The sequence below is a fragment of the Accipiter gentilis genome, chromosome 1, assembly GCF_929443795.1.
Source record: "Accipiter gentilis chromosome 1, bAccGen1.1, whole genome shotgun sequence".
Taxonomy (NCBI): domain Eukaryota; kingdom Metazoa; phylum Chordata; class Aves; order Accipitriformes; family Accipitridae; genus Astur; species Astur gentilis.
Window position 1 is genome coordinate 23,291,033 of NC_064880.1, and position 16,594 is coordinate 23,307,626.

At 41.9% G+C, this 16,594-nt stretch overlaps 1 protein-coding gene across 4 annotated transcripts in view; it reads left to right on the forward strand.

Moving 5' to 3' along the window:
• PLCL1 (phospholipase C like 1 (inactive)) overlaps nt 1-16,594 on the forward strand; it is a 213,417-nt gene that overhangs the window by 74,586 nt on the left and 122,237 nt on the right. The window contains exons 1-2 of one of the 4 annotated variants that reach the window (XM_049813993.1): nt 3,790-3,824; nt 16,050-16,159. The exons of 2 other annotated variants lie outside the window; for them this stretch is intronic. In XM_049813993.1, coding sequence (XP_049669950.1) covers nt 16,127-16,159 — 33 coding nt within the window. In that variant the 5' untranslated portion in view covers nt 3,790-3,824; nt 16,050-16,126. Of the gene's footprint in view, nt 1-3,766; nt 3,825-16,049; nt 16,160-16,594 lie in introns of those variants that run through there. One more of the 4 variants, XM_049813901.1, reaches the window with a different exon arrangement.

A 16,594-nucleotide genomic window follows, 5' to 3' on the forward strand; every position in this document is an offset into this window, starting at 1 on the left:
TCAGAAATGAGTGTTGAATCACACGTAATATACAGAGCCAGGTGAGAATTGGATGAAAAGAAGGAAGAGGTGCTCAGAAAGGAGGACCTCGGGAGAGAGGGGAGGGGGGGAATCAGCAGGCCTCAGAGTCATGAAGTCACCTACGGCTCTGCAGCAGTGAGACAATTTCTTGGCTCTGAGCTGGAAGGGGAAGTCTGGAGAAGATCAAGGAGCAATAAACAGCATCAGTTTATAAAGGACAAATTCTGCCAGGCAGATTTGATCAAAACTTTAGATCAAATTACACAAGTAGGCGATGAAGTGCTTGCTCTATCTAGGAAAGGATGAAACTGCATTGTAATGAAGGGATAGTCTTGCAGAAGCTTCTTGCTGTAGCCTTCAGGTTGCCTTGTAGGTGGATATGTACTACGCTGAGCTATGGGATGAATGGGGCTGAGCGGCAGCTCAGGGCAAGGAGTGCGGAAGAGCCATCTGCAGGACTGGGAGGAGTACCCAGGGATTAGCTTTTGCGTAAGGGCTCACCTGAGGAAAATAACAGCTGATTCTTTACTGAGGCTGTCAGACATGCAGACTCAGGATCCTACTTCCCAGACTGACTAGCCTGTTTTGTGTGCAAAGTCCTGACCTGGACTGATGGTGGTTTCATAAAATGCCACATACCGTTTAACACCGTTCCTCTGTGAAGGCAGAGGAGAGCTGCAGAGGTGGTTGAACTCTGCAGCGGAATTAATTCGCTCACACTGCTTGGCAAGTCAGAGAAATAATATAAACGGGAGAAAGTTTCTAGAGAGCTTAATAACACACCCGATTCAAAGTGGAAAAATACAAGCTGGCACATCTGGGGAGAAATAATTCAAAACACAGACATATCATGAAAGGAGAAGACCCTTGGAAAGCGGTAGTGCTGGAAAGGACCTGGAGTTGATCATGGGAGGGAGGTCAATAGGAGTTTGGTGTGCGACAGGAAGGACAAGCCAGCGTCTGTGTCAGATTGCCTACAGGACTCTGGATGACCCTGCTGTAAGCCAGACACTTTTCCCAAGACTAGCAAGGAAGTATGATTTTAAAATTAGGATTTTGCATATTTTGAAATATTTAACGAGTGGGCTGTTGGTAGAAAAATTTCTACTGGCTCTGTTAAAACCAATTCTTTTATAAAAAGTTTTTTGGCGTTTTTTGGTGGTGATGGTGGTTTTTTTTTAGTGACAGCTTCTAGGTGGTAGAATCCTTCTAGGTTGTAGAATCAGAACGTCAGGAATGGAAGAGTCAGCTTTTGCCCTAAAACTAGGCTAACTGAGGCAATTGAAAATATAGAGGTCTTAAGGCAACTCTTTGGTACTGTGATTAGTGCATGCTTCAGTAAGTTGGTATGTCTGAGATTTGTGGGTAAGGTCTTTAAAGTTCAGATACTGATCCTTTTGCAAACCAAGTAAAGAATACTTTCTAAGTTTTTATTTTTATAATAGATCTTACTTCTTTTGGAGAAGTCTCTGGTCTACAGTATGTGACTCTTTGAGGAACAGGTCTCAGCTACATTAAGTATAACCAAAAAAAAAAAAAAAAAAGCAGATACTAGTGGTTTGGGATCCAAATTGCATACTATGTGGTTAGTGTGAAACGGGCATTAAAATAAAAGCATGAAGTAGTTAAAAACATCAGAAGCTTCTGCTTGAAAGACTTTTGTTATTTTAGAGCTGTAGCAATGCTAATTAGCAGACTTGTCCTTCACAGAGAAGAATATATCCAAAGGGCATGGCTGCAATCCAGCTGTAATTGTGAATGTTTCTTATATTCAGCAATCACAACTGTTGCCATTGGGAAGCAGAGAATGCATTTACCATTCAGGGAAGGATTATTTTAGTGAACCCAGCCCTCTAATGAACACCTCACTATGTAAGTAATTTTACTACCCAGTGTTAAGCAACCCGTGCGCATACATTTCCAAGGATCAGGCACTTAGCAGCAGGAGGCAGGGGTGGTGCTGACCTTCTCTTAGCATGTCTGTGCAGAAAACAGTGTTCTGCCTCAGTGGTCCCCCAAATTCTAGTTAAGTTTATGAAGCAGGTTACATCATTGTAGAATGGCAAAAGTCTGTACTTCATTCATAATTTTGATAGTATTTGGAAGGGTTCTCATTGTAGTGTATTTCCTTTGCAACATACAGTATGATTGTTTCAAGTTTGAAGTCTGTAGTGATGAGGGCTTCTGTTCAGCAGCTCAAAGCCAAGTAGTTGCACGAGTAGCTGCCTGCTGTTCTTTCTGCTGGCAGAGTGGATGCTCTTCCACCTGCAAACTGGGGAGTGCCACTGCTGGGTATAACCTCACAGAGACAGTTCTCGCTAAACCCACTTGTTTGGGAATAGAGAGGAATAGATAATCTGTGCCTTTCTGCACCCCCCCCCCCCCCGGGTTAATTTCTCACAGGAAAGAATTTGTCTCCTGCCCATGACCTGCTTTTAGAAATAAAATGCTTCAGCCCAAGCAGGATAATCTCTCTGCATTTTTTCGGATTGTCACTTAGAACAGTTTCATCACGTTCTGACTGCTTTCATGAGCATGCCTGCAGTTTGAGAGCATTTTTAGAGGAACATTATGCAAACGTTCAAGTCAAGATATAAAACATATTCAAGCTAGATTTTCAGACATGGCAATAAACAAAAGTCTTATTTTCTTTTTTTGGGGTAAACGGCACTTGAGGAGACGGGACAGGAAAGTATTATCAGTATAAGCAATCATCCCAGTTTAAAAAACCAAACCAACAGCTCTGCAATACAGCAGAATGGAGGTTGCTGTGTTCTGAGGGAGGCGTTTCATCTGCTTTTACTTTGTACTTGTTGCTGAGAAGGAAGTTGCCTTAAACTATTGGTGAAGGATGGTTTTGCCAGCCATGTGCTGATGCTGGAAATACGTTGCAACTTTAATCCTGGTAGTGAAGTTGTGGACACAAGTAACTGTGGAACTGGACCGTGCACCCACAGTACAGGTACTGCTGTAGTGTGTTTGCTAACTATCTTGAACTATATTAGAGAGAAAGGTTTCTGAAAATCACAGTATGGGGCATCCAGAGTTTTCCTTTAGTATTTGTGTGTTTGGCACGTGCAGGTTTTGTAGGGACACTTCTGTTGTTAGAGCCCTGCAACTCCTGTTTTTTGCCTGCAGAGTTTAGATCCCTGGTGTCTGCCTGGGACCTAAAAGACCTTTGCCTTGGCATAGTCAGTGGACCCTACTGCCACTAGATTATGTGATTAGAAGGGGATAAATACAGGCAAAGCACTTCAGATTGATACTTGTGGTCAAGCTTAGTTCAGCAAGGTTCTTGGGCAAAGAAGTTAATGATGATGGACTTGGTAAGTACTACATGGAACATGTTTATAATATTGAGAGGGAGACTGACAATTCCCATAAGCATGGGAATAATCCTACCCAAGGTAACCGAACAACTTAAATTGAACTCCTGCTAAGGCAAGGCCTGTAGGAGCTTCTCAAAATATGGAGGAAATACCTCAGGTTATTCAGGTTTATACTTCTAATAAAATGAGAGACAAAATCCCATACTTCTCTTTTCTCAGAAAACCTCCATCTGTGTTTTCCCACTAGCATGTATTACAAGTGATTGTCTTTTGAGTCAAATGTTTTACATCTGTCGTCTAGGGCTGACAGTCTAAATGACGCGAAATGGAAAAAGAGTAATTCCATCTATTGACTCTGTGCAGCATTTTAGCAGACTCATTGGAACTGAATTCACCATCTGTCCGTTTTTGTCAGGGTCAGTAATGGCTTTTCCTAAGCATTTATTTGTTAGAGGGCTCTGTCTTCCCTGCAAGGTAAGTAACCTTAATACATGTGCCAATGTACATTTTGAACAAAATTATGGGGTAGTTGTTACATTTTTTAAAAAGCAGGTTTACTTTTTTTTCCCTAGTTTTGTCTTTGCAAAGAAGTTAAAAACCTAATTTTTTGAATGAGTGACTCTAACCATCTTTTCTTGCTTCTGTGCTGTCTCGGAGAGATTATTCCCAGAGCACCTTGTGCATCGTGAGGCTTTCTTAAATAGACTTTGTTTAAGCCAGTAAACCAGAAATGTCACTTGCAAGTTATATTATGAGCTAGAGACACCTTTAATTGGAGCACCATGTCCCATGTTTACATCGGAAACAGGATACAGCTCCCTTGTGGTGTGCTAGAAAAGACAACTTCAGATTGTACTGTGTGTGAATGTACCCCTGCTTGAATGTGGCAGTCTTAAAAAAGGCAGCAGTTGCTTTTGGTCCCTACCAAAATAGCTCCCTCCAGCTGAGCAGTGGGGGTTAGCATTTAGCCCTGGATGTACCTGTCGATGTTGCACTTTCTTCTTCACTGCCTCCTTTTAAAACTCCTCTTACTTTAATCTCTTTGATGCACTTCCCCTCCTTCCTTTTCCAAGTTTTGAGACAGTTCTGGATCTCCTTGAGGAGCAGGTGCTTCTGATGAACGTCAGGAAAAATAATCTCTGTGGTCATGTTCCTCCTCCCCAGCTCCAGCCAGATCTGGCTGCTGCTTTTGCTCATTAGAGAGAGGATGCAAACAGCAGCAGATGCCTGTTGGTGGTAATTAGATAAAAGAAATGAGTACTGTGAATGCTGCAGTGTGATGGGAGGTGGTTTCCAGACAGGTTGGAGAGGGATCATTCCCGTGCTGAAGGCTGTTATTAGACTCTCCATAGCCCTGCTTTTCTGATTGTTTGCTAATTAAGCAAATGCACTTCCTATCCTCTTTCTTTCTAGTTTCTGTCTCTTTCTCACTTTTACGTGTTCCTCATTCTCCTCTCTTCGTATTTTCATTTCACATGGCTCTGTTAGGTGTTAGTTGGTTATTGTTCGTCTGCACCCCTGTGTAAGTGACAGTCACTTTGAAACACCAATTTCTTCCTGGCTTTCATTTCCCAGAGTGTGGCCTCAGCTGCCTGGGGACACAGGGGAGTAAGCCACCTTTATTGCAGCTTGGGCTGCAATAGCTGTGTTTCAGGGTGGTTCAGCTGTAAGGTCTTGGGCTGGCTCTGGCTTTTGAGATAGATGGTCTTCTTCTGTGACCGGAGGAGGTGGGAGATGGCTGCACAGAGCAGCATGGGGAAGAGTGACAGGGAGGAAAAGCTGTTGGTTAAGAAGCAGCAAAGGATGAGCTGCCTTACACTAGTTGCTGTGCTGGGCTCAGGGAGGGCAAAGGGCCTGGGTATCTCCTCTTTAAATACTCGGCCACAGAAAAGTCATCCTTGGATGTGGAGGGGCTGTGGACAAGTGAGCCTGGGAAGGGGAAGGACGTGGTGACATGTTGCTTTTTAGGCCAGTGCTTTGACTGACCTGGTAGCCTGAAAACAGACAGAGGTAGTTACAAATGGCAGGAAGACTGTTATGGCAGCGCTTCAGGAAAGGGATGCCACAAACACTGGGGAGCCTCAAAAGCATCCTCTTGGGCTTTATGCAAATTGACACCCAACCTTTTGGCAGGCTTCAACCCTGCTGTACCCTACTGTATTCCTATCTCAGGATGAGGTGTGAATAGTTTGTGTTTAAGATGCCTTTTTTTTTTTTTTTTTTTTTTTTTAAACAACAAGCTACAGGTAAGTTCTCTGTTGTGTATTAACACTCACTGTTCTTTGAAAACTGTGAATATGATGCATACTCCTTTAATGTTTAGCGGGAGTGCGCGCAGTCCACTCCAGCCAGCTGGCTTTGTGTTTTGCTATTACTTTGTGAGGTTCTTAGCTGTCAAGTGGACTTTATCAGCAGCTATGTGTGATTGCAGTTTTTCATTCCAGGTGTGGCAAGCTCTCCTAATAAGCATTTTTGCATGGTGTTTAGTCTAGGCTTGTCCTCTTGTGCTCTTGCTGTACAGGTTGCAAATCCCTCATCTACATGACCAGTTTCCTATTCCAGTTTGCCCGTTGCAAACTGCCTGGCTGCTGAGGGTGCAAGCACTCTCCTGCTTCGGTGTTGTTACCCAGGAGTGTGCCCAGCCAACACAGCTCACCTGAGAACTTTTCAATATAGACCAGGAGCTGGTGTGTCCCATGCTGGCAAATGCAGCTTAGTTGAGGGTGTGCGCAGCGCTTCACAGAAAAGCATGCGAGCTCTGGGCACTGAGAGGCTATTTCACCCCCATTTTTAATGGCTGCCTTGCCTAGAAGGCTTTGGCGGTAATCAAAAATCAACTGTACCTCAGAGCAGCTAGAAGGAAATATAGATACTTATTTATGAAGTTTAAAGGGATCAACACTTTTACAAAGGTAGGGATAAACAGAAATGAAAAAAGTCTGCACAATAATCCTGTTATCTACCTTTCTGTCTATTTGGGTTAGCTCCACGGGCTTCTCTGTTTGCAGTATGTTCAAGGCTTCCTGGTGGAGGCTTTTATGTTCTTTATTTTCGTACATTTATTGTGCTTGCAGAAGATGATCTGGATCTGGGGAGTCTTGGCTCCCTTCTAGGCTTCCAACGCAGCTGTGGGTTTTTTTCAGATGCAAAACCTTCCCTCGAGAATTTCTTAATCCTTACTTCGATTGGGAGGATATTTTGGTGTCCCTCACAGTAGTTAATTGACTGTTCTTTTTTGCTTTGGGAAATTATGAAGTCCCTTGGACATGGCTGGATGAGATAAGAAACTGCCCAGACAGTTAAATTTAGTCCATTCAGGGTTTAGCCAAGCAGAAGAGCCCTTCTTAGCAAATGAAGCAGAATGACAATAACTCTTTCTTTCCAGGCTATACAGTGACCAACTCTCAGAGCAGATCATTTTTGTGTTACGGATCCTATGGCCTCTATAAACACTTAACTTGCTAATGACTTTTTAGGCAGTTACGTAACTGGTCTGAACGTGGGCAGCTTGCTTTGGGGTCTTATCTGAGGAACAAAAAGTACAAATCAGTATGTTGTGAGCCACAGCTCTCAGAAAATAGTTACACCTTTCAAGGACACTAATTTAGAAACACTGCTAGGTAATTGATGGGTCTGATGTATTTGATGTAAAGTTCAGTAAATAAAGATGCTAAGTAGGATGACATATCATTTTACAATGATGGTAATAAACTGGTCCAGTGAATTCTTTCTGCCTTTCTAATCCCATACTTGGCTTGCAATATCCTGCCCTCACATTATTTTCTTACTTTTCACAATACGCCATGAAGTGCTAGTTGCGGTAGAAGAGTTAGATCTTCCCACAGATTGGCTTAGGGGAATGTTTTAATGCATCTGTGGCTGTATCCTTGACTGTCTCTGCTGATGCTATAATTCGAAAGCAGATGACAGCTGCAGATGAAACATATGACATAGCATATGATTCACGTGGGAATGGAAGAGGAACCTCTGAGAAATATACTCCCTCTTCAGAGCAAAACATCAACATGTACAGTTGAGTATGTCACTTAATGAGCTTCCTTAGTCTGCAGGTCAGACCTGACATTAACCAAAGTGACTTGGAATAATTTTGATTGGATGGCTTAAAAGGTCATACATAAATTTAGTTTTGTGGTCGCAGATGACTTTCTAATGGATTACAAGCTTTATCATGAAAGCATCGGGTACAATCAGTTTATACTTACGAGGGGCTCTGACTAAGACTGATTAGGTGAAATTAAAAAAAGCAGAAAGCCAGGTTCATGGGGCTTAATTTCTTCTTAGACACTGAGACCCCTTCAGTTTGGGGATTATCTCCCAAGCAAAGTAATCACATTCCATCTAGGGGCATCTGAAATTAAACTGGATGAAGTACTGGGAAAAAAACCTGTCAGGAGCAATCCAGCACTAGTACTAAAATGGACTGAATAACCTCAGACTGTATGAAAAGGCCATGTTTACCATGTCAGCAGAGAGTGCACTGCAAAGTCTGGCATATCATAATTTTTTTGCTCCTAGTGTAGAAAAATAATGCAATGCGTCAGATATGTCCTGATAAAAGCTGATATGGCTGTGCTGTATTTCTGTCCCTTTAACCTCGTATTAATGTAGAGGGAGACCGTTTTCACCTGGTATTTTTACCTTCCAGCTACCTCAGGACTAAGATATTCTAGCCAGTTGTACAGCTGATGAGGACATGGGGGCTTGTTTTCTTTGGTCAGAAAACAAGGCTCTCTTTCGCGTTTGAAACCCATCTTACCAGGATATGCATGAATGTCGTCCTTCTCACCAATAATAGAATTAAGGGAAAAGAAGTGTTCAGACAGATGAATGCAGTATTAGTGTAGTAAAGGACACACAATAAAATTCTGTGGAAGGGTTGCAGAATCTGGTTAATGGTCATAAACATTTTACATGTGTGTTAATCCCACGGATGCTCCTGGCTGGTTAGCTGCTCACATCTTCGAAATTGGGTGTTTGTGGAAGGAGTGACTGTGATGGATTTGTGGGCAGTTGTTTTATGAAAGCTCATGCATGGGAATGTGGCTGCTCTTGATCCAGTTGATGTATTCTCACAGACCAGGGAATGAATGTAGCACCAACTCAAGTGGAGAACTGTGTTCTTGAAAATCAAACCTGAGTCTGGTTCCCTTGAAGCTGTTTTAAATTCATATTTTCAGATTCCAATGTTGACAGTCCTTGTTTGGTAGCCTTATTTGAGCCTGTAGGCCCTCCTGGGTTGGCAGGCTATATAAAAGCACAGATGTTCACTCAGCGTTTAGTCTTCAATTGCTGAAATAATTGTACAATCTATGTATCTTATGCATTTATTCAGATAGGGTATTTTTATTTACTGTTCCCGCAGCATTTAGATCTGAATTAAAATTACTTCATAATTGGTTTGCATTACTAGGTAATGATGAGATGTGGGAATAGCTATATTTCAATCTAGAGGATATTTGGGTAATATCATTTTAAGAGCAAACACTTTCTTGTCTCTCACTTTTTGGAACAAAAGAGCTAATTCATGTTCATTTGAAAGTCATTTTCATTTGCAATGGTAGGTCATGCTGAATAGTGTGTGACAGTATGACTCAAGTTTTTATGAATGACATCCATATAGTTGGCTTGTTTTGAAAAGCGGTTTGAAAAATAATATGGGCCAAAGCATAATTCTGCTGCTCCTTTTTCTATCTTACTATAGAGGAGAGTGCTTGCTTTTGGAATGCCTTAAATTGTTATTTAGAATCAAAAGAGGAAAAGATTGCATGTTTATTACATGTTGTAATTCGTTTTTTGTTTATTTCTTATGAGTGGTACTAAGAATTGTGAATGAGACCTTGAAAGCAGGCTGTTTCTGTAGAGGCTGATCATGGCTGGTGAGCCTCTGCACCATAGCTGGTCCATTAAGAAACCCATTCGACTTTAGATAATAATTACAGGGTAGTCAGTAAATGTTCCAGTCTTCCCACATGGAGTACTCGTAGATCTGGCTGGTAGATATTTACTGAAAGAGTTTGGGATAATAGAGCATAGCAAATGAGAAGATTAATTAGGCAGAGGATGCAGTGCAACTGTAAAAAAAATTATGATGAAAAAGCAAACAAATCTTTCTAATAATCTTTTCAAACTCAGTAGACACCTGGTTTTGACTCAGTAAACCACTCTTGTCAGAAAACTGAGGAGCTGACAAAGCTGCCTGGGGCATGGGATGGCGAAGATGGTTGGCGGTCTTTGGGTGAACATCTTTAGAAGAAAAATAACTTTTTGCCCGAGTAGATGTTCTTGGGAGAAAATTCCCATCTGTGACAAAACAGATGTTTTGTTTTGGGTTTTTTCCCCCAAGTTTATTTAGAAGAGATGAAAACTTGAACACTTTATATTTTCGGTAGCCCAAGAACCAGACTGTTCAGCATTTGGTCATCAAGGACTGAAAAACTTTATCCATGAAAATCTGAGTGATTCTGCCAAGCAAGTGTTGAGCATAAAAGCTTAATTTTCAGATTCTTTGAAATTTGCTACTCATTAGTGGATGCCTAGTAGATATAGTAGATGTCCAGCCGTATCTAGACATGAGCATGGAATAACGCGTATGAACCTGAGGAGTGCTTTAACTGCTGGAGAGAGCTGCTGGAGGAGAACCCTTCAGTGGCAGCTGTAAGTAGCAGGCTGGGAAGAAAATGCCAGCCTCCCGGGCCTGAAGAGTACCAGCCCTGCCTTCCCAGGGCAGAGCGAAGGTCTGGACCCTTGGCACGCCGTTACCTAGAGTAAGGGTCTTAACAAACTAACTGCTTTGCTTTGGGCTTTAATTTAGGGTTGAAATGTGGAACCGTCTAGCATATTTCTGTTGCATGCAACTCTTGAAAGCAGGTTTTAAAATTTGTTTTCAATTTTCTTTTAAAAATAAAGGAGATTGCAGCAGGTAGAAAGAATACAGCGGCACCAGAGCTTCCTATAGGCAAAAATGTTTGCCACTCTGACCTTCATTTACAGGATTCATTTATCATATTAGTGGGAGGGCTGGATTCAGGTCACCTCGTGGGATCCTTCAGACATTCATCTTACTGTAGGTAGTGCAAGCCATACCAAATGCTTCTGGATTACATGTCCCATAATAATTGCTCATAATCTGCAGACGGTGTGAAACTTGAGATGCCTTTCTGAGCTGACGAGCAGTGAGGGAGAAAACAAAGCACAGTAGCAAACAAATGCTGAAGAGAGTCAGCGAGCACAGCCTGCAGATCTGTGCAGGTGGCTCCCCTCCCCTATTGGGCTGCACGTCAACTTGACCTGTTTTAGGGCTGGATCACAGCAGAGCATGTGGAGAACCTGTGGCTTCTTTTAGGCTGTGGTGCTGCCCATCTCCTACTGTAAGAGTCTCCTGTGGAAAAAAGAGACAACACAGAAATAGCAGTGATCTTACTATAATGAAATGGTTACAAAGATTGACAAGCTTCTTTCTGTCACCTGAGGCCCCCTCTCTTACACGCTTTAGCTTGTCCATCGTTGCCCTGTATTAGTAGGGCAATATACACATTCTTTCAGACTGGGCTGTGGGGAAATTGAAATCTATGTTTATTACACCCAAAACAGCTGAAATGGGCCAGTAAGGTAGAGGCTAACTCCAATAAAAGCTGCAACTTAATATGATGACAGCAGCGGAAGACAGCTCCGCTTTAATTACAGACTAAAGGGGCATCCTTATTTCTGTTTTTTGAATAATGTAAAACAATTTGAAATTTTCTACGGCTTTAAATACTGAAATGAAGATCTGTTCAGTGGAACCTTTCACAAATGTGAGACTGTGTGGAAACTCGGAATGTTTTATGCATGTAATAATGTTGGTTTGTTTTATATGGAAAAAAATACTCACTGCTTCTGCACTCTCAATTTATATTCCTGCAGGACTGCTGTCTAGATGAAGAGTCACAGTTTTGCTTGCAAGTGGAAGCAGGGGCTTTGTATTACTCTCACATTTAATTTATTTGTAATACCAGATGTAGTGATTTAGGCACAATGTAGATCTAACAAACACTTCATTAAGAATTTGGAGTCCAATCCATTAAGAGTTTCATATAAGGCTTCCACTGCATTTATGGTGTTTCCATATGAAACAAGCAGAGAGGAACGAACACGTTCTGATCTGGTCATTTGGCAGTTCGATTGTCTTCCCCCCCTGTGATAAGGCATTGCATCTTTGAGGAGCGCTTTTGTCAGCTGAGGCTGGAGGCGTTAGGAAAAATGTGTCTTGCTCTTCCTCTGCCTCATCCCTCCCTGGAAAACAGACAGGGCTTGGGAGTTTGGGCTCCTTGTATGCCTCTCCCTCTCCCACAGCCGGGCTGGGGAGCTGAAGGAAGAGGGTACTGGGGGGCTCGCTAACTTTACTACTGGTAAGGGTGAGAGACAATTTAATGCCAATTCTAATCCTTGAAGGGAGGGTTGTGCACGTAGGAGCAAAACTCTGCCTTGTGCTGGTCTGAGGTGGTGCAACCAGGCTATCTCCTGTAGTGCATTTGCTGAGATTTTAAATGATGTTATTTTCCTTCTAAAATAGAATTATCCAGAAAAACTTATTTGAGGAAGAGGGACCTGTCCTGGTTTCAGCTGGGACAGAGTTAATTGTCTTCCTAGTAGCTGGTACGGTGCTATGTTTTGAGTTCAGTATGCGAAGAATGTTGATAACACACTGATGTTTTCAGTTGTTGCTAAGTAATGTTTAGTCTAAAATCAAGGATTTTTCAGCTTCTCATGCCCAGCCAGCAAGAAGGCTGGAGGGGCACAAGAAGTTGGCCCAGGACACAGCCAGGGCAGCTGACCCAAACTGGCCGAAGGGGTATTCCATACCATGGGACGTCACATGTAGTGTAAAAACTTGGGGGCATGGGGATGGGGGATGGCCGCTCGGGGATTAACTGGGCATCGATTGGCGGGTGGTGAGCAATTGCACTGCGTATCATTTGTACATTCCAATCCTTTTATTATTACTGCTGTCATTTTATTAGTGTTATCATTGTCATGACTAGTTTTTTCTTTTCTGTTCTATTAAACCGTTCTTATCTCAACTCATGAGTTTTACTTCTTTTCCTGATTTTCTCCCCCATCCCACTGGATGGGGGGGAGTGAGTAAGCGGCCGCGTGGTGCTTAGTTGCTGGCTGGGGTTAAACCACGACAGAACCCAAACTGCCTTTGCAGAAATTACTCATTAACCATTTTAAAGCCTCATGCTCTGTGCTGTCTCTTGACAGCTGGATTTAGTATTAACAGAGAGAGAAAAGACGGTCTCTTATCTATTGCATTTTCAGCTGAGACTGAGGAGTAATGGGGAGCTGATTTACAGTGGTGAGCTGTGCGGAGAAATCTTGTGCTCTGTAGAATACAACCCCCTGTGTGCAGAGAAGGTGCTGTGTGACTAGTGCTCCTTTGAGGGAGCAGCTGTAAATGGGGATGGCTTGCTGGGGTTGTCCGTACTGTGATGCAGTCCTTGAGACAATTTATAAAAATATATGAAAAATGAGCTGTTGTGCCAAATGAAACTGGGGGGGGAAAAGGGAGTAAATCACTGATTAAAATGATAGTTTTTAAAAGCTGGCTTCGGGGAAAACAAACCCCTGTGAACTGGACTAAACATTGGTTTAGTAAAAAGTGTATTATAGCAGGGAAAAAAATACGACTTAAACATTTGTAAATGTCCGGTTAAGCTTCCTCAATTCATAATTCTGTAAGATAGGTCAGCCTGCTAGGAAAACTACTCTTAAACATGCTGTCTTTTGGGTAGGTTGATACATCTTTCAGACAAAAGAAATGGGAAATTTAAGGTAAAAGAAAGAGTAATAAATTAGTGGTGTGAATATATTCATCAGTCTCAGTACAGATGGTGTGAAAGGTATCATTAAATTGACCCTGGTGAGTAAAACCCTACTGGTTTAGGCTTTGACTAGTCCCAGTACTTCTTTCAAAATCTGGCAATCTTATGAGCACTGAGGCTGGATTTCTCTCTAGTTGCGGGTGTTTACGCGTAGATGTTGCTGCTGTTGGGTACACGAGGACTGTTGGGATACCTGCTGTCACTGCAGGACCTGGCTGTCGTTCAACAAGGTGCTTAGTATATGACTAAATTTGAGATGCCAAAACTACCATTTGGAATAGGGATGATTCCCGCTCTCCCCGCTGTGTTTTAAGGTGAGCAGGAAGTGCTCAGGTTTTACTATTAAGACCATGAAACAAAATTAAAGGGCTTAAAACCAGCCTTTTACCCCTTATGAACAGGAAAAACAAAGATGAGACTGGTTCAAAGAATTTACTGACTCCTGTCCTTATCAACATGAAAGGCTATGGTGTAACCTCTCTATACAAGGTAATGGTCTAAACATCCATTAGTGTGGTTAAGAGCTGAATGTGGTGGAAACATTTTGAAGCTATGACTGCATGCTGGAGATTTCCATCAGGATGTAGATAAAGGCAAACCTTCTTTGAAATTAGTCTTACTTTCTCCTTCAATTCAAAAGTGTTGTCTGCTGTAGATGCTACCACCAGCAAAATGCTCTTCTTTCAAATAACTTTTTAATGTTAGAGCATCTTCTTTCTGTTTTTTTCTCTAGCTGTGAAGTGAGTTGCACAGATGGCCTAGCATAAGGAAGAAGGAAAATAAGGATGATGCTTTCTGATGGATTTATTTGTGTACAAGTCCCAATGGATCTAAGTATCAAATAGCTTCAGCTTTTTTAAGTTGCAATGAGTATACAGAAGACTGGGCACACGTCACTAAAGCTGGATTATTATTTTTTTTTAGTAAACAAAGTGGATTTTAGTCTTAAAGTGGATTTTTAGTAGAAGTTTGTAAATGACTGAACTTGAGTTTCTGAGAAGTATAACATTGTGAGAGAAAAGCAAATGTTGGTCGAGTAGGAAATAATATTTAAAAGGAAATCTTGAAGCTGCTGTTAAGACTAGCAGATACAAATTGCCTCTACCTATTACGTTTTACACGCAGAACTGTTGAACAGACGATACAAAGTACTATTGGCTATAAAAGCTGCCTGTCTATCTTGTGAGCAAGTGATAAAAGTCGATGTACCAGAACCTGGTGGTCAATGCCTACTGAAAAGCAGGTCTCCGCTAATCCTCCATTATAAGCTTTGGCTGTCTGCTAAATGTCAGGGAGAACAGACTGGTCAGAGAGGTTAAATAGCTCACCTCACATCAACATAGGTTATTACACTTTGATTTTTCACGTCTTTTTTGTTTCCATTGGTGGCAACTGCTCAGCTATTGAAGGGAGAGAGGAAGGTATCTTCATCTCCAGTTGCTTATGGTTCCACTTAAAATGCAATCACTCTTTATATGCGTTCTAATGCAAAGATGTCTTGGCTGAAAACTTACTGGAAAGCGGTATGTCTGCATGCAAAACACTGGAGATGGGCTCTGAACCTTTAAACATAAAGGGCTAGTCAATATTTCTGGCATTCTTATGGTTAATGAATTACCTCTGACAGCGAGTGACTGGTTAGGACACTGTAGAGTTGCAGCTACAGGGAGGAATGGCATGTGGAGAAAGTGTGGATGCCCTGGGGTTGCAATTTCTGCATTTTAACGTCCTTATTCAGCTACTGGAGAGGAGGTGGAAGTGATCCCTCTTTTCTTTGCTCGTACTCATCGACCTTGGAGACTCAATCCATAGTCATGTATTGTGTATTTGGGTTATTTCTAGCTCATTGTACAGTTACGTAAATGCTTCTGCTGGAAGAGTGCCGGGGGTGGGAATACATTGCTGTTAGAGGGCTGGGCACAAAGCGGAGGTTCTTTGCTTCTCCCCCTCCTGACAGCAGTGCCAGCTTCAGCAGGAGTTGGTTTAGAGTCCTAGAATTTGGGAAAAGATGCTACTCTTCCTACCTTTTTCTTTTACAGTGTTTCCTGTGTCTGCCCTCACCTACCACTCTATGTTCTTACAAGCCATGGGTTGAAGTTGATGTGTTTTTTCTTTATTTCTGTGTGTTGTCGTCGTGTCCCCCCCTCAGTGTTGCTGGATCCTGCCGGATATGAATTGTAGACATCTCAGTTTTACTCTGTTGACAAGGTGACAGACAGCACTGGAGGTACCAGAGATACCAGCAGTCTCTGGAAGAATCCCAGCGTTCATTAACATTTGGAATTGCCTGCCTTTTACCCACCAAGATTATAAACTCATGTTTTGCAGAGAGAGTTTAAATTCTGCAGAAATAAACAAAAAAAGGCAGGCTTGCTAAAGGAAGCTTCCCAAACATAGGTAATTGAGAAGGTGGGGTTTTTTCATGCTTAAGGAATGCTTCTATTCAAGGGGAGCTTTCTTGAAGACGTGCCCTTTCTTTGTAGCCCACTTTGTGTATTTTTCAGTGTGAGATACATTTACAGTTTAATCACAAACTGATGCTTGACAGTGAAAGTTACTGTAATTGAAACCACCTGTCAGTAACTTAAAGAAGACATTGCAGTGTTGTCTTTCTGGGCATCTTCATGAACTGAAGCATGAAAGCATGATTTAGTCTAAATATAGAAAATAATTTCTTTAGAACTTCAAATACTGATATCCTCTAGAGACGTGTTTGGTTATTGTCAAGTTGTTCTACGCATGTATGAGCATGTAGGCAACTTGGTTTCTGTATAGCATCTACAGCATTCTCTCATATTCTTCTAGTTCAAGACAGAGATAGACATGGAGGAAACATAACAATGGTAGAGAGATTTTTGCCTTCTGGTTGCAATCTGGTTTGGAGCGGTGAGAATGAAAAGACTTCCTGAAAAATCAACAGAGCAGGTAGTGTAGTATGCTATGTGTGGGAAGTTAATTAAGTGCTTTGAACACAAAAGGGGAAGCTTTTAATGTCTGGTGACTCCCAGATGGAATGGAATTGGTCCCACAGGTATGCAAGTGGATCAACATCTTTGGATATCAAGTCAAAGAAGTTGGTCAGCCCTTTAAGAAATGGGGAATGAGCGGTATGGTTGGTGGGACTGAAGGTGGAGCGTGCGAGGGGCGAGTGAACAGCCCCAGCTCTGGAAAAGAATTGTGTGTGTTCAGTGCCTGTGAAAATGAAGGTGGCTTTTGTGGTCACCTTAATAATGAACTATGAAATAAACCCTGCAGGCCATTGAAGTATGGAAAACAGTTATAAAGGATGTGCTAGCCTTTACTTAAAAATATATGCAAGAAAGTACATTCTATTCAAGCTCTAATTTTAAGAGATGCAAT